The sequence below is a fragment of the Orbicella faveolata genome, unplaced genomic scaffold, assembly GCF_042242905.1.
Source record: "Orbicella faveolata isolate gen_17 unplaced genomic scaffold, um_ofav_v1 contig_46, whole genome shotgun sequence".
NCBI classification, from domain to species: domain Eukaryota; kingdom Metazoa; phylum Cnidaria; class Anthozoa; order Scleractinia; family Merulinidae; genus Orbicella; species Orbicella faveolata.
Window position 1 is genome coordinate 9,277,935 of NW_028301576.1, and position 18,057 is coordinate 9,295,991.

At 39.3% G+C, this 18,057-nt stretch overlaps 1 protein-coding gene across 2 annotated transcripts in view; it reads left to right on the forward strand.

Annotated features, from left to right (window-relative positions):
• LOC110055000 (uncharacterized) overlaps positions 1-18,057 on the forward strand; it is a 64,600-nt gene that overhangs the window by 12,034 nt on the left and 34,509 nt on the right. The window contains exons 18-40 of one of the 2 annotated variants that reach the window (XM_089276601.1): positions 474-677; positions 804-995; positions 1,631-1,977; positions 3,273-3,513; positions 3,889-3,936; positions 4,026-4,235; positions 4,475-4,809; positions 5,279-5,516; positions 6,791-6,835; positions 8,622-8,968; positions 9,151-9,391; positions 10,802-10,849; positions 10,940-11,149; positions 11,424-11,758; positions 11,985-12,222; positions 12,374-12,418; positions 13,369-13,715; positions 14,384-14,624; positions 14,870-14,917; positions 15,008-15,217; positions 15,509-15,843; positions 16,070-16,307; positions 17,325-17,369. In XM_089276601.1, coding sequence (XP_089132727.1) covers positions 474-677; positions 804-995; positions 1,631-1,977; positions 3,273-3,513; positions 3,889-3,936; positions 4,026-4,235; positions 4,475-4,809; positions 5,279-5,516; positions 6,791-6,835; positions 8,622-8,968; positions 9,151-9,391; positions 10,802-10,849; positions 10,940-11,149; positions 11,424-11,758; positions 11,985-12,222; positions 12,374-12,418; positions 13,369-13,715; positions 14,384-14,624; positions 14,870-14,917; positions 15,008-15,217; positions 15,509-15,843; positions 16,070-16,307; positions 17,325-17,369 — 4,788 coding nt within the window. The remainder of the gene's footprint in view (positions 1-473; positions 678-803; positions 996-1,630; positions 1,978-3,272; positions 3,514-3,888; positions 3,937-4,025; positions 4,236-4,474; positions 4,810-5,278; positions 5,517-6,790; positions 6,836-8,621; positions 8,969-9,150; positions 9,392-10,801; positions 10,850-10,939; positions 11,150-11,423; positions 11,759-11,984; positions 12,223-12,373; positions 12,419-13,368; positions 13,716-14,383; positions 14,625-14,869; positions 14,918-15,007; positions 15,218-15,508; positions 15,844-16,069; positions 16,308-17,324; positions 17,370-18,057) is intronic. The other variant, XM_089276602.1, reaches the window with a different exon arrangement.

The window sequence follows — 18,057 nt, forward strand, 5'->3', positions numbered from 1 at the left end:
AAGGATTTTGGATTCAGATGTTGTAAGGACGCACTTCGAGTAGCGTTCTTCTGTTGCTCAGATACTAGAGACAGGATTCGAAGGCTTGGCCAGTTCCCGGTCACTTCGTATCTAGAACTGGTAGTAAAACGTCAGCATCGCAGAGGTCACATGCCAGAGCACTGTTGAAGCTTTCATTACATTTTCGCAAAACGTTGCTTCATAAATGTAATTGTCGTTAAAACAAGAATTGCACGAGTAAGGGTAGAGTAGATCAGGTAAAAGTGACGTCTCTCCGAACGAACTCCGGTTTCCTTGGCATGAAGCGAGTTCGATTTTTTCTAGCCTCCCTGTATGGGGTATGGATCACTTTGCGTGAAAAAAAGAACTTACTTATCCATTGTGATTTGCAGACCTATCAAAACAGAGTCTAAATCTAAAGGTCAATCATTTATGAAGACGATCAACTGTTGAGGTTATTTTATTTCATACAGGTCCCAATCCTACCGAATGCCAGAAAGCTTACCTGGAAGCGTTAAGAAGCTATCTGCCAGGCCGTTTTATCCCGAGTTGCACGCGGGGTGGCAAATTTGACCCCATTCAGGTTGAAGGGTCTGATGCGTTCTGTGTGGACGATGGAGGCAGAGAAATACCCGGAACTAGAGTTACAAGGCCATTTAGACCCAAGTGTGTTGTGGGTAGGTTTCCTATTACCCTTCTAAAGTCCTAGGATGGGCGACTACTTTGTAAAGGTGTTGTCCAAAGTTTGGTCATCTCTCTTTCATTTCATTTATCCCCACAAAATATAATTTCGCCTTTTTTAGATAAACCTGGTCGATGTCCCAAGCCACGAAATGGGGTCCAAGAAGTATGTGTATATGTTAAGAATCCCAGCGATCCGAATCCTCTGCGAGAAGATAAATGCCAACGAGACAACGACTGCACAGATGATCAAAAATGCTGTTTTGATGGTTGTGATAACGATTGTGTCCCTAAAGATCCCAACGAAAAATATGGTACAGTATTACATTTCTATTGCATTCAAGACTTCACTTCAGTACTTCTTATTTATAGGGAACGCCTTATCGTAATATCTCCAGCAGAAACTTAGCATGGCATATATCCTGTGTAATTTTAGCATTTCCTTCACAATTAGATTTAGCGCCCTCCGTCTAGTGAGCATCCCTTTCTATTAAGCGCTCCTCTTTGAATAAGTGCCCTTATACCAATGAGCCATCCTATTGTACAGTACGTGAGTACCCATATTGTTATAATTAGAGTAGAGCGCTATTAGAGTACATTGAGGTAATCCGTTGTTTGTATTTCTTCTGAACTGCTCACATAATTCCTGCCAGGTCTTCTTCGTTTATTAAATTTGTGAAACTCCTCCATCACAAAAGGTTTCTATTGTTGACCAACACTGTTTTCCTTCTCTTCCCCTCCCCCTCCCCCAACTTCATACTTCTCCAAGGATTTATTTTGCCTAAAAAACAAGTTATGTTAAAAAACGAGTCCGCCATTAGATTTTTTTTATTTTTTAGCGCTAGAGTGCAGGATATGCAGGATAGAATACGATTACTTTTTACATTTTCATTGTTGTATGTTCAATTGTCGACGTTTAGAGTTTTACTTTACTTCTTTCCCCAAACAGGTGGCAATTGTCTAATTCCTATGGATACTACATTTATCATTGGCTCATCTGGGAGCATTGGTAGCAGTCGTAATTGGATTCGCCTGTTGAACTTTGTCCAAACTTTAGTCAGTGTTTTTGGCGTGTCACCATCTGGAACTCACGTTTCACTTATACCATACAGTACAGATCCTGAATTGGCTCTCAAATTCAACACATTATCTGGCTCACTTCTCAGTGTCCAAGAGGTCAACAGACAGGTTGCTCGCCTACGCTGGCAGAAAGGTTTTAATCGAATTGATAAAGCGATGGAACTAGCTGACAAGGAGGTGTTGACAAGTAGTGCTGGCATGAGAGATGTTCCAAGGGTAAACTAATACATAATGCTAAAAATTGTGTGAATGCTTCTTATCCTCTAATATGCCTGTGAGATGGGTCTTTACATTTCCTGTTTAATAAACCGCCGCTTCAGAGAAAATTGAAGAATACTTTTTTAGTAACCATAGTAATAAAGGATGTATGTCTATCTGTGCATGCAACTATGGTTGTCGATGCTACCGCTAGGCTTTGTGTAGTGCTTGCCTGAAATATCAGAAAAACTCTTAATATTGATGGCATTTGTCCATAACGTTATGGATTATAACTGTCGTTTATTCTTTCTTTTAAGAAGGTTGGGCATAAAGCATTGGTAAAATTTGCAAAGACTTTTAACCACGTCGAAGTTCGTCAAAAATACTCCGCTGCGCGTTGTATTTTCAACTCTCTTCTCGGAAAGGTCAAACGCGGTCTTGAGTGTTTGATATATTACTTCAACCTCGCACATACTTTGGAGCCGCGAAGACTAAGAGGGGCGTTGGATTTTTGATCGTTGTGAATCCTTCGTCTGAAAAGACGCGAATCAGGGATCCGAGGATATTGTACAACTTCCGTATTTCCGTGCTTTAACTCTTGAACTATTGAAAAGTTGTATTTGAGTGATTTTTTTTGTTTTATTTTGTTTTTTGATTCTTGAACAACACATTAATAGGGGCGCCTTAAAGGTAATTTTGTAATCACTTCTTCCTCCTTTGATATCCGTTCTGTATAGGTAATCGAATGAATGCGAGGGCAATTTAAAGATTTACACTACGAGTAGTATCTCGTTTTTTTTTTTTTTTTTTTTTTTTTCAGTTATCAGGAACAGTGTTAATCCTGAATGCCTCAAGCTTTCATACGACCACTCATTTATATTAGTGACGAAATTTTGAACTATCGCGTACTAATTTACACTTGAGCGCGAATTGAAAATTAGTGATAAATTTGTCTGCTCGCGGCTAATCACAGTAAAATAATTTTCTCGGTCATTTTGTCATAAAAAAATATCTTTCGTCATGAAGTGAGACGTCACAAGTTGTCCAAGGTCCTGGTCACCTACGCCCGTTTTTTTGTTGTGTTTGTCAATCAATCAGTTAATACTAGTCGTAAAGGAGCACACAGATATCGATCTCAGTACTGGAGGTTGTCAAAATTATTTTTAGATAGTGCATAAGTAATTATGTAAGTACTTATAAAAATTTTAAATTTTAAATTTTAAAAAAAAATTAAAATTAAAATTATGTAAGTACTTATATCTTGTTCAATTTAATTATCCATTTTCTTTTCTGTTGTATTTTGAACATTACAGCCTGTCCTTGTAATCACGGATGGAAAACAAACTACTAATTTAGGACCGTACACTCCTCTCGAAGCACTCTCCTTGCGGCTGCAGAAGAAGAGAGCGAGTGTATTCGCCTTGGGTATTGGCGACAACATTGACAAATCGGAACTTGAAAAAATCGCCAGTTCGCCTGATAACGTGTTTACAGTTAAATCATTCGACGACTTGGAAAGCAAAGTGCAGCAAATAAGGAATGGCTTCTGTATAGGTATTGCTCTCTTCTCACGGAACAAATATATCAATCTTCACATCATACTCCTACTTCAGTTCCAGCCTTAAATTATGTCTAATTAATTACTTACTTCCTACTCCAGTCGTATACAAGCAAAAGACGATCAAGAGTAACTTACCCCTGACCCTTTTCTAATACAAACTGATGTTTCACTTGTCAGGAACAGTGCATGATTTCAATTCTCGCTAAAGTAGCATAAATTGAGAAAGTGGAACCTGGTGTTTCCCACTTTGCCTGATTTTTTTAGTTTGCTAAACCTCGGTCAAAGAAGCTCAGCTGATATCTCTTCAACTGGTCAAATGTAAATGTAAATGTATAGGATTAATATTATCTAACATTCTCTTCTCACAGTGCCGCCTCTACGAACGACGCCATCACCGCAACCCACAACTTCGGCAGGTAAGTGGTGCTCGGCCCCTTTGTCTTCTGGGACAATTTTCATTTGTAATACCTTTTACCTCAATGTTAATACACTTTTATTTGTGAAGATCCATGCAAGACTGACGGCTGTGACGCCCCTTACAACATAGGCTGCAGAGTTGTGGACAATGCAGCAGAGTGCATCTGTCCCACATGTCCCGACACAGTTAGCCGTGTTTGTACATCAGATGATGTTCAAGATCGATCTGAGTGTCTCATGAGGAGGCAGTCTTGTGTCAGTGGTGATCTTGTGACTGTGACTAAAAGTGGACCATGTGGTATGTATAATTAACTCAAACGATCTAATGTAAGGTATAATTGAAAATCTGCGATCCTTTTTAATATTCTTTCTTTAAATGTTCCTTCCAATCAGACATAAAACGTTAACGAACTTCTAGAGTAATACTTTTTATGTAGGACATCCGCAAAAAAAAAAAATGCCGTATTAGTAAAAGGAACGCGTTTAACTTATAAACAGTTCTGTATTTTTTGACCCTTGCCTTGTTTTTGTTAACAGAAATGGAATGCAAACCAATTGCCGATATTGCATTCGTCATCGATTCATCTGGAAGTATTGGAAGGAGCAACTGGGGACGTATGAAGCGATTCCTAAAAGCGATTGTCAGCAAACTGGACGTCAGTCCTGCCGCTACACACTTATCAGCTATTGCGTACAGCAACGATCCTGAGGTGGTTTACCGATTTAACAGCCGCCAGGGAACAGATGACGTTAACAAGGCGTTTGATGGAATGCGTTGGCAGCGCGGTTTCACTTATACAGACAAAGCCCTTCTCCTTGCAGACAGTGATTTATTCCAGGCTGGAAATGGCATGAGACAAGATGTATCAAAGGTAAACAGTTGTGTACGATTGTCAACAAACATAAAGTACTCGGACCAAGTGTATTGCATGTAGAACAAGAGTTTCGTAACAGAGTGCCGTAGAATCGAAAGCAAACTTACTACCCTGGTCAATCACAAAGAACACACACAGTGAACCAGCCAGAACTAAAACTACATACATTTAGTTTGCAAAAAACGCGGAAAAACGTTCGCCAGCCAGCCACATTAATTCTCTTTACATCCGATTCGATGGGAAAGCGGCGTGTGTTTTCTAAGCCAATATCTTAGCGTAATAAAACAAAACCAACCCGAATGCGAATCAGTTTCGACACTCGAGTGAAAATCACTGGATGAGTTACTGTTAGTGAGGGCTTAAAATTATATGGAGAGCAATTGTACTTTGCCGTAACAGAGGTAAGTGAGAGAGTTTTACTATAGTACAAGGTCGTTCTTGAAAAAAACTTTTTCACTTTTTGCAGGTATTGATTGTCATCACCGATGGAAAGCAAACAACATCTAAAGCGTATACCGAACTATCAGTAGCCTCACAAGGAGTAAAGAACAAAGGCGTCGCAGTATATGCTGTTGGAGTTGGCAAGGGAGCTGATGCAGCAGAGTTGAGGGAAATTGCATCGAGCCAAGAAAATGTCCTTATATCTACATCATTTAAGGAACTCCAACCCATTGCCGTGGAGCTACGAAAGAGACTTTGCGATTGTAAGTTCCTTTCTATCGTCAACAAGATAAGTCCGGTACCCGTTTGTTTTATAGTTACGGTGAAAACACACCTTATAGTACGCTGGACAAAACTGTTCTGGATCGACGTTTTGCAACAAAAAATTAAAACAAGCGAAGCGATACAAATACTTTTTTGATTATCTCCAACCTTACCGAATTCCACACATGGAAAATTATTTTCATATAAATCACGCAAGGAAGGCTTGTGTTAAAGTGTATCTAAATTTACCGACTGAATCACACAAGTACGGAAAATTGCGCGATTTCGAAGACAAAAATTGTTATGGTTTACATCGACATCGTAGTGTTAGACCAGTGTTGTTGTGCGAAGAACATCGGTGTGTGTTTGTGGATCTTTTCGTGAATACGACGAGATGGCATGAGGAAGGAGCACTATAATCCTGTGAAGGAGCACTATAATCCTGTGATACATCAGTGGTTTAGAGAATTAAAGATTCACGTTGTGATGCTATTACTGAAGGGCCACAAAGCAAACTAAACGAAGTTATTTCAAACTGTTTATGCAAGAAAGCCCGAGAAAATGGCAAGCCACCGGTAGATGGGCCCAGAAACAGTCCGTAACCTTTCCTAAAAGCACAAATTGCAGTGCTTGATGTTCTTGGCTGACAACGCTTTGACACAACAGTATTTTGTGCAAGAGTGGCTTGTACGAAGCGCGATAAAAGGCAGCCATCTTCAAAACAGGCGCAAGACCGATCTAGTGGCAAGAACAGTTTTACGACTTCAGAGTTATAAGATCATATTGTATTTCAGTGGACAAATAAGTTGTAAGTCTTTCTCATGCTTTTTTTGTCGAAATCTTGACAAAAAAATCCACCCACACATAAAGAGTTTCTTCGCAAAACAACTCTCCAAATGTGACTCATTTTTCTCAGAAATCACGTAATTTTGAATACTTTTGTGACTCAGTTGCCAAATTTGGACAAGGTGTAACGCAAGCCTTTCTTACGTGATGCATATAAAAATAAGTTTCTATGTGTGGAACTTAGTAAAGTTTAAGACAATCACAAAATTATTTCTGTCACTATGTTTATTTTAATTTTTTGCTGTAAAACGTCGATTCAGAGCAGTTTTGTCCAGCGTACTAAGTAAATGGTCGTCCAAAAGTACGAAGTTTGTACCACTTGCAAACTCTTTCTAGCAAAATAGACAGGTGGTGCCTTACAAAGTACCCTATATTTATCTTTCTATCAATTTGCTGACTTAGTTATTATTTTATTACTTTCTTTTAGTGCCACCTCCTGTAACCACTCCAACACCAGCACCTACAACTCCAGGTATGACGGTGGTACCAGTTGTCGTCCAGACAACTAATTACCTTGCCAAATTAACAAATAGATTCCATGTTGCCGTGCGTCTGTTCAGTAATAGATCGCAGATGACGTCAAAATGTGGTAAGAACAAAAAAGTGGCACACGAGGCGATAGCCGAGTGTGTCACTGATGTTCTTACCACATTTTGACGTCTTCTGTGATCTATTACTGAACAGACGCACCGCAACATGGAATCTATTTGTTTTATATAATAACGCAACAAACTACTACAGATAGAGCTTATTTCTTATTTCAAAATCTTTCAACATAACTCGAAAACCGCCCTTTGCCCACTTTGGCGAACACGAAAAAAGCCATTTGACGTAATCTGTTGTCTATACAAATTGAAGCAATCTCATTGGTTGCTACGCGTAGGAGAGAATTGTAATTGGTCCAGGAAAATCATGCCACTGTCAAACTTGATCTCGAGCGTCGCTTCTCGTGGAATGAAACCTTACAGCAAAAGCAGAGTTGAACTGCGAAATCTACAAATCTTAAAGAAAATGCTGGATAAGTCAAGTCAGGTTTTGTCATCAGAGCAGCCCTATGAGCCGAAAAGCTTGGATGTTGCCTCGAATATTGCAGGAGTTGAAAAACTGCGCTCGGAAAACTTGCGGTTGCGGTCAACCCGTAGGCCATTCGATTCTAGTTTTGAATGAAAGGAGCGTTAGTGATGGTGGAAATGTGTCCTCTGTGGTTGGTGATTCTCAAATCAGTTTGAAATAGTGTCGGAGACAGCTTTTAGCTGCGATACAGTTGGCCGTGAGCTGTAGTGAGCTATACTTTGCTCGCTGTTGCGCCCTGAAACGGACTGGAACATTCGCATCGGAAAGCAAGGTTGTCTTTATTTTAACTGATTTTAAGAAGTGGTTTTGATGTTTTATTCCAGACAATCACTGTGTCAACAATTTTTTCGAGACTGAGAAAAGTTCAGTGTTTTAAATAAATTAATCTCGTAAACATTTTGTTTATTGGGTTTGTTAAATTCGAGATGAGGCAATGGTTCTCGGCTTACCAAGACTAACTTTGTGTTTGGTTTAGTCTCGCTCGACTGCCGACTGAGACTGCTCGAGTATTTTTTCTGGGTCATTTTCTAAAAAAGAAACGGCTTTATCTTTCTCCTTCCTGCTAGACTATGCTTCTCGTTCTTGTTCAATGCCTCGACAAGACTTTTTTGTACTTTATCTTTTGCCCAGTCATGAAAAACATTACCTAAATTCTCAAAACTTTCCGCCATTTCAAAACACAGAGGGAAAAACTTTGAAATGATGACGTCAATCGTGCGTCTGTCCTCTAATAGATCATAGGCGAGAACCAATCAAAATGCGAGAATTACTTGGATTATTATATAATACACGATAGACTACGTTATCATCATTCTATTCAAGGTTTTATACACATGTTTTGGTCTATGGATAGCTTTTCCTTTATAACTTCCTAAGATTTAGTTAATAAAAAAAAAATTGTTCAAAAGAGTGGAATTTATACCTTTATCTCCACGACAATCGGGCAAGTTTAGTGAATCCTCACACATGGATTTCATTTTTACCCACCAAGTTTTATATTTTTACAGAAGATTTTCTTGGATTTGCTTTTAAGTGAATACATCGCGGCTCATTAATTCTTATCTAAATATTTTAATCATGCTGGAACGCAGATAAAGTTATCGAGCGGTTTTCACATTATTTGTGATGATACTTGGTTTTAAATTAGACATAACAAGTTTTGTTTTACTGTTCTCGACAAAAAGGTGTCCAATGTCCAATTCCCATGGATACCACATTTATCATTGGATCGTCTGGTGCTGCCTGTAATGGTAACAACTGGAATCGCGTGTTGAACTTTGTCCAAACTTTGGTCCGTTATTTTGGCGTTTCACCATCTGGAAGTCACATTGCACTCATACGATACAGCAGCGATCCTGAGCTGGTTCTGAAATTGAACACATTAACTGGTTCTCGTCTCAGTGTCTCAGAGGTCAACGGGCAGGTTGCTCGCCTGGTCTGTCGGCCAGGTTTCAATCGAATTGATAAAGCGATGGACCTAGCTGATAAGGAAGTGTTGACATCCCCAGCTGGCATGAGAGATGTTCCGAGGGTAATCTCAGAGCATGTGTTAATGATTGTTTTGTTATATGTGTTTTCGTACACCTTTGCGAGTGATTGTTCTAATACACTGGCTCCAGTGGCAAACGAGGAAATTGTGTATTTCAAGAATTTATTTTATCCATTTTATCATTTATTCGTTCCAATCTATGTTTCCTTTTGTGTTCCTGATAGCCTGTTATTGTGATCACGGATGGAAGGCAAACAACTACGCAAGGACCATATACTTCTCTCGAAGTTCTTTCCTCGCGACTACAGCAAAAGAAAGCAAGTGTGTTTGCTTTGGGTATTGGCGATGACATTGACGAATCAGAACTTGAAAAAATCGCAAGCTCACCAGGCAACGTGTTTACAGTTAAATCGTTCGACGATTTGGAAGGCAAAGTTCACCGGATAAAAAGAGGCTTTTGTATAGGTATTGTTCAAAAAGCATTTAAAATAATTTAATATTTGATTACCGTATTTTCTCAATTAAACGCCCCCGGCGTTTATTTCAAAATTGGCCTCGTGGACCCGGCGTTTATTTGAAGCCGGCGTTTAATCGGGGCCCGGCGTTTATTTATGAAGTGCAATATTCTGTCATTTTTTTCAGATTGATTTATTCACCCATCCTCCGAAACCTAGGGCAGTTTGTCAACACGAAATGACTTTTCCATTCGGTAAACTGTCCCTGAGTCTTGGAGGATGATTGTTGCTAAAAGATACAGCATTATAAACAGCACATGTATGTTACAATCAGGACATGTGGCACTGAACTGAACAAAAATATGTAAAATAAATAGGAGCAAGTATGGATACAAAGTTTTAAGTTCCGTATAAACGGCAATGTCGCCATCGTTCTCCTCGATACTATCAGTTAAGCGTCCGCCTTTACGATTTTTAATGTACCTTAATCGTCATAAACAACAAACTCGTCAACTTCTGGAAAGATATTGCGATCGGCGAAGGTCTTATTGTAAGTCATGAAGAAAACAACAAGTACGATCCGTGTGCGATGGCTGTTTACCGTGTGCATGACCCTGATAATGAGAAGATAAATGTCGGACACATCCCAAACGAACTCTCTTCGCTCTTTGCTTCTTTGTAAAACATGGAGGGAACATTTCGGCTAAAGTGAGACAGGAAACCTACCGAGCTAGCAACTTGGAACAAGGCGGCCTTGAAGTCCCTATTTCTATTCAATGAGCGATTTCCTCGCAGAAAGGACAACTCAAGACAAGATTGAAACAGCTCATAAACAAACGCGGGAGTGATCTTCACGATTTTAGTGACAGTGAGCACTATAACACACGAAAGAAAGTGCGTCATCAGTAATAAGACTTAATGACAACACGAACACGTACATTTTGGTTTATTTTGTTGTACAGCTACTATTCTTGTTATGTTAAGCCGAACTTTTCCTTTTGAACGTTTATTAAGATTATCAAAACACCATAGCGTACTAGTATGTCGCAGTAGTGCTATTTAATAAGGGAAAAATCAAACTGTTGGCTCGAACGCAAATAAACGCCGGGGCCTCGATTAAACGCCCCGGCGTTTATTTCAAAATTGGCCTCGTGGACCCGGCGTTTATACGAGGCCGGCGTTTAATCGGGGTCCGTCGTTTAATTGAGAAAATACGGTACTACTTGTAATGTTTCCCACTAGTTTTCATTCTTTCTTATCTCTTTCTCTGATCTAAGGCTAATTATTAGCGTACATGCCGATAATAGCTTAACTGGAAGTGCCGGTTTAATCTATTCTTGTTGCTGTTGTTGTTGCTGTTGTTTTCCTAGTTCTCTCAATTAAAAACACAAACATTCATGTTTACTTACTGTTCCCTCAGTGCCTCCTGTACCTACGACTCCTACAACACAGCCTACAACTCCACCTGGTAGGTTATGCTTATTTTCTTTGTTTTCTGAGAACAATTTCCATTTTTAGTACTTTTGACCTCCACATTAACACATTTTTATTTCTACAGATCCATGCAAGACTGACGGCTGTGATGCCCCCTACAACATAGGCTGCAGAGTTGTGGACAATGCAGCAGAGTGCATCTGTCCCACATGTCCCGACACAGTAACCCCTGTTTGTACATCAGATGATGTTCAAGATCGGTCTGAGTGTCTCATGAGGAGGCAATCTTGTGTCAGTGGCGATCTGGTAACTGTGGCCAAAAGTGGACCATGTGGTATGTATAATTAACTCGAACGAACTAATATAAGCTGTAATTGAAAATCTACGTGTTTTTTTTTTTTTTTTTTTAATTTTCCCACTTGAATGGTCCTTCTACCGTTGAGGAACTTGCAGAGAAATACTTGATGTGAAAGACAACTTTGACAAAAAACGTTCGAGATATTCAGCTTTTTAATAGCATCGTTAACTCATTATTTCCACCCAAAAAAACAACGAGTTTGACTTGCAAATAGTTCTATTTTTATTGATTCTTGCCTTTTTATTACCAGAAAAGGAATGCAAACCAACTGCAGATATTGCATTCGTCATCGATTCGTCCGGTAGTATTGGACGCAGCAACTGGGGAAGAATGAAGCGATTCCTAAAAGCGATTGTCAGCAAACTGGACGTCAGTCCTGCCGCTACACACATATCAGCTATTGCGTACAGTAACAACCCTGAGGTAGTATACCGATTTAACAGCCGCCAAGGAACAGATGAAGTGAATAACGCGTTTGATGGAATGCGTTGGCAGCGCGGCTTCACTTACACAGATAAAGCTCTTCTCCTTGCAGACAGTGATTTGTTCCAGAGTGCAAATGGCATGAGATCAAACGTACCAAAGGTAAAGAATAATCGATTTTCAACAAACTTGCGGCAATCAGACTAACTGGATTTAATAGATTATTTTACTTTGGATGTTCCGTGATGTTGTTGCTTCTCGATCATACCACTATTTGACAAACGAAGACATAATTCCAAACTTTCTTTAATCATTGTTAACTCCATGAAAGGTTTGACACGTGAATTCATCTTTGACAAAATAAAAATATTTATTTTAACGTCCCCAGGTCTTGATTGTAATAACCGATGGAAAGCAAACAACATCTAAGCCCTACACCGAACTATCAGTAGCCTCTCAAGGAGTAAAGAACAAAGGCGTCGCAGTATATGCTGTTGGAGTTGGCAAGGGAGCTGATGTAGCAGAGTTGAGGGAAATTGCATCGAGCCAAGAGAACGTCTTTATATCTGCGTCGTTTAAGGAACTCCAACCCGTTGCCGTGGAGATACGAAAGAAACTTTGCGATTGTAAGTTCATTACTAAGACACTTTATACGTCAACTTGGTCGCTCTGTTTACTCTTTCTAGGGGAAAGTAGAGTCCGTAGCTTACAAAGTATCTTATACTTATCTCTTTACCATTTTGCTGACTTAGCTTGTGTTTTATTATTTTCTCTTAGTACCACCTCCTGTTACTACAACAACACCAGCACCTACTACTCCAGGTATGTGGTACTAGTAATACAGCCGTATTTGGCCCTTTATCTCTCCGACAATTAATCAGGGCATGTTAAATGAAATATACACAAGACTGTCTTCACATTCAACTGTGTTCAGTTGTACCTACCAAGTTGATATTTCTACAACGCTCTCCTAGTCAATGCCAATCTTCTGTCATGTACGGCACCTGGTTTCCTCTGATGTGTGTTTGTTTTACGGGGGCGTGCTCATCAAGAATGTCCGAGTACAATTGTTCAAACGCGTAAAGCTTGTCGTCAATATCGTCAAACACTTCCATCACGTCAAGAAACGGGACTTTATGCAAATCGTTCAGCATTTTTTCTTGACTGTAAGACTTGAGACTCCGAAAACAAATCTTTCGCGATCTTAAAATCGGCGCTCTGGATCGGAGAATGCAATAAACAAGAGAGTGATCACTAATTTGCGTATCTACAATGGCTGTTTTCTTGTTGTTGGTCTTGTTTGTTGCTCGGAAATATTAGCTGGTCAAGCTACTCTGAAATTCGAGCTTAAATAAAGTTTATGTATGTATGTATGTATGTATGTATGTATGTATGTATGTATGTATGTATGAATGGCCAAAACTGTTCTTCCTTTTGCTGTCGTTGTTGTTGTTGTTGTTTTTCTTTTCACGCTGGAGCGAAGCGTACAGATAACGACCAGCTTGCGTATTTACTTATTGATTTTACTCAAACATAAACTGGAGAATGAAAAAAATAACTTTGAACGTGTTTAAAAGGAGGGGAAACAGGCGCTCTTCATTTCCTCAAAAATGTAGTAAGCTACCTCCACATTAAGTTTTACCATGTTACTTCCCGCGGATGGCTTCCTTCTCTTTCGAACAGACAATACTCAACCTTGAATTTGAGAAGGTGCTACAAAAATAAAAGTAATAACATGGACATATCATTTTTTTACTGTTCCCGACAAACAGGTGTCCAATGTCCAATCCCCATGGATACCACATTCATTATTGGATCGTCTGGAACCGCCTGTAGTGGTAACAACTGGAATCGCGTGTTGAACTTTGTCCAAACTTTGGTCCGTTATTTTGGCGTTTCACAATCTGGAAGTCACATTGCACTCATACGATACAGCAGCGACCCTGAGTTGGTTCTGAAATTGAACACATTAACTGGTTCTCGTCTCAGTGTCTCAGAGGTCAACGGGCAGGTTGCTCGCCTGGTCTGTCGGCCAGGTTTCAATCGAATTGATAAAGCGATGGACCTAGCTGACAAGGAAGTGTTGACATCCCCAGCTGGCATGAGAGATGTTCCAAGGGTAATCTCAGAGCATGTGTTAATGATTGTTTTGTTATATGTTCTCGCGCACCTTAGTGAGATCGTCTTTTATCATACGGCTCTGTCTCACAAGGATTGAGAGCTACCAAATTCACGAATTTGATTGGCTGAAATCGATATTGAAAGCGGTCTAGATTTTCCCATCTAGACCGGCATCTAGACTGGAAATGTTTTGCAGTGAAAAAGTTGCAAACTGAAATGCAAAATCATTGACTATTTTCCTCTAAAAATATTTATTTATGGAAGTGCCAAAATTCCTGAAGAGGAAAAAGAGTAAAGAAGACAAGCAAACTTTGGGAGAATTAAGTTCAGGTCATCGCCTTTCGCAAGCAAAATGTCAGTTAAAACAAACCACTTACATTAAACGAATTAATTTTTTCTTGTTTCCCATATAATGAACATCTTATTAACCGATCTTAGTCGGTTAATAAGACTAAGATCGGTCTTGTGTGCAGACCTCACTGCGTTCGGTCTGTACTCACGACCTCATTCAAGATTCTCCCACACAGACCTCCTGCTCGGTTAATAAGAGCTAAGTAATACCCTGACTGCAGCGACCAATGAGGAAATTGTCTCTTTCGATAATTTATCTCATCCATTTTATCATTTATTCATTTCAATATATGTTTCCTTTTCTGTACCTGACAGCCTGTCATTGTAATCACGGATGGAAGGCAAACAACTACCCAAGGACCGTATACTTCTCTCGACGTTCTCTCCTCGCGACTACAGGAAAAGAAAGCAAGTGTGTTTGCTTTGGGTATTGGCGACGACATTGACAAATCAGAACTTGAAAAAATCGCATCCTCACCTGATAACGTGTTCACAGTTAAATCGTTCGACGAATTGCAAGACAAAGTTCATCGGATAAAGAGAGGCTTTTGTATAGGTATTGTTCAAACGTCTTTTTTAAATAATTTAATCTTCGATTACTATTTGTAATGTTTCTCTCTAGTTTTCATTCATTCTTATCTCTTTCTCTGATCCAAGGCCAATTATTGGCGAATAGGCCGTTAAAAGCTTACCTGGAAATACCGGTTTTACTTCTTGTTGTTGTTGTTGTTGGTGTTGTTATTGTTGTTTTCCTAGTTATGTCAATTAAAACAACAACATTTATGTTTACCGTTCTCTCAGTGCCTCCTGTACGTACGACTCCTACAACGCAGCCTACAACTCCACCTGGTAGGTTGTGTTCATTTCCTTTGTTTCCTGAGAACAATGTCCATTTTTAGTACTTTTGACCTCCACATTAACATATTTTTATTTCTACAGATCCATGCAAAACTGACGGCTGTGACGCCCCTTACAACACAGGCTGCAGAGTTGTAGACAATGCGGCAGAGTGCATCTGTCCCACATGTCCCGACACAGTTAGCCCTGTTTGTACTTCAGATGATGTTCAAGATCGGTCCGAGTGTCTCATGAGGAGGCAATCTTGTGTCAGTGGTGATCTAGTTACTGTGGCTAAAATTGGACCATGTGGTATGTATAATTAACTCGAACGAACTAATATAAAGTATAATTGAAAATCTACGTGTTTTTTTTTTTATTTTTTTATTTTTTTATTTTTTTTATTTTCCCACTTGAATGGTCCTTCTACCGTTGAGGAACTTGTAGAGAAATACTTGATATAAAAGATTACCTTAACAAAAAGCGTTTCAAATATTCAGCTTTTCAACAACAGCTCTAACTCTAACTATTTCCCCCCAAATCCTAAAGACTTTGACTTGCAAATAGTTCTATTTTTATTGATCCTTGCCTTTTTATTACCAGAAAAGGAATGCAAACCAACTGCAGATATTGCATTCGTCATCGATTCATCAGGCAGTATTGGGCGCAGCAACTGGGGAAGAATGAAGCGATTCCTAAAAGCGATTGTCAGCAAACTGGACGTCAGTCCTGCCGCTACACACATATCAGCTATTGCGTACAGTAACAACCCTGAGGTAGTATACCGATTTAACAGCCGCCAAGGAACAGATGAAGTGAATAACGCGTTTGATGGAATGCGTTGGCAGCGCGGCTTCACTTACACAGATAAAGCTCTTCTCCTTGCAGACAGTGATTTGTTCCAGAGTGCAAATGGCATGAGATCAAACGTACCAAAGGTAAAGAATAATCGATTTTCAACAAACTTGCGGCAATCAGACTAACTGGATTTAATAGATTATTTTACTTTGGATGTTCCGTGATGTTGTTGCTTCTCGATCATACCACTATTTGACAAACGAAGACATAATTCCAAACTTTCTTTAATCATTGTTAACTCCATGAAAGGTTTGACACGTGAATTCATCTTTGACAAAATAAAAATATTTATTTTAACGTCCCCAGGTCTTGATTGTAATAACCGATGGAAAGCAAACAACATCTAAGCCCTACACCGAACTATCAGTAGCCTCTCAAGGAGTAAAGAACAAAGGAGTTGCAGTATATGCTGTTGGAGTTGGCAAGGGAGCTGATGTAGTAGAGTTGAGGGAAATTGCATCGAGCCAAGAGAACGTCTTTATATCTGCGTCATTTAAGGAACTCCAACCCGTTGCCGTGGAGATACGAAAGAAACTTTGCGATTGTAAGTTCATTTTGGATAGGACAAATGCTCTATCCGTTTGTTTTAAAGTTGCGGTGGAAAGATACTTCATACGTCAACGTGGTCGTTCTTTTTACTCTTTCTAGCAAAAAGTAGAGATCGTGGGAATTTTATTTTTAAAGTAATACTATGACGAAAATCGCATCTCTTCTAACTAAGTCATTTTAAAACATAAACAAGTAGTCTCTATGAGGAGAAAAATGCCGTTTACTATTTTCAAATGTCTGTTTTCGTTCCTGAGATATTCAAGTTTTTAATATATGCAAATTAGCCAAATGATGACGTCATACACTCAACCAAATTTTGATTAAATGTGATGAAGAAACATATCTCAGCCAATTTGTATCAGAAATGTTTGATTCTTTGCAGTAACACTCTACTAAATGTGCTCCACAATACGAGCTGAACAGTTTTGTTACCATGGCAACATACAGGGTTCCAGACCTGCCCAATATTAAAGGCGTTTCTGGCCACCTTTGGTGATCCATTTTGATATTTGCCAGTGATGTCTCATATGCACGATCCAGCAAGCATATAGATATGTTAGCTCGAGTTCATGGCCTCGTTTAATGTTTTTCAAGCTGAAAATCACTAACATATTGAAATCAAGTGGGTGGGGACTGGAAAAGAGTGAGTTGCCATGGGAACATAATTGTTTTATAGCCATAGGTGTATTTCCTGTAGAACTATTAGCCTACCAAGTTTCAATGGATTCTACTGCAAATTGACCGAGATAGCTCTATTTATGTACTTAATATAATATTGGGTTGAGTGTATGACGTCATCAGTCATCTCATTTGCATATTTTACTCATTTTTCAAACTTAAATATCTCCGGAACTAATGCAGATATTTGAAAACGGTAAATGGCGTTTTTATTCTTTCATGGAATTCTATGTGATACACCTTAAAAAACCAAGGGGTAAAAATTTGATCATAGTACCACTTTAACATTCTACGATTTTGCTGATTTTGCCTATATTTTGTTATTTTATTTTAGTACCACCTCCTGTTACTACACCAACACCAGCACCTACAACTCCAGGTATGTGATACTAGTTCTAGAGCGGCGTTTCCCCTTTTATCTCTCCGACAATCAGGGCATGTTAAATAAAATATTGTCACGAAGGGTGTCTTTTTACAATCAACCTTGTTCATTTTTGCCCATCAAGTTTACATTTCTACAACGCTTTGCTAGGGTTTGTTTTCATGTGAATTCGTCAAGGACCAAAACTGTTGTCGTCGCTGTTGTTGTTGTTGTTGTTGTTTTCATGCTGGAGCGTAGCGTGTAGGCAACGACCAGCTTGATGTTACTCAAACAAAAACTGGAGAAGGAAAAAATAACTTTGAACGTCTTAAAACGGAGAGAAAACATGCGCTCTTTATTTCCTCAAAAATGTGGTAAGCTATCTCCACATTAAAGTGCACCTAACCCCAAAAATTTTTTTTCGCTAAAACGAATCTCCTTGTTATTTGAAATAGTTCTGCGAAAAAATTTCTGGATTCCGTTAAATCTTCGATTTTCTGTGCCCCGACGAAATCTCGAAAATAGCTCCAAAACACCGCCATTTTGTTTCACGACCGAGTTTGAGGAGAATGGGTCTAGCGGCTCTTGTGACGTCTACCCAGGAAGGTTGGATATCTCACGTCCTCTCATTTCCTTCAGGATGGTGCAATACACATTCGAAAAGTGCGCAGAAACGCCTTCCAGAGGTGCTATCGGCTGTTGCAGT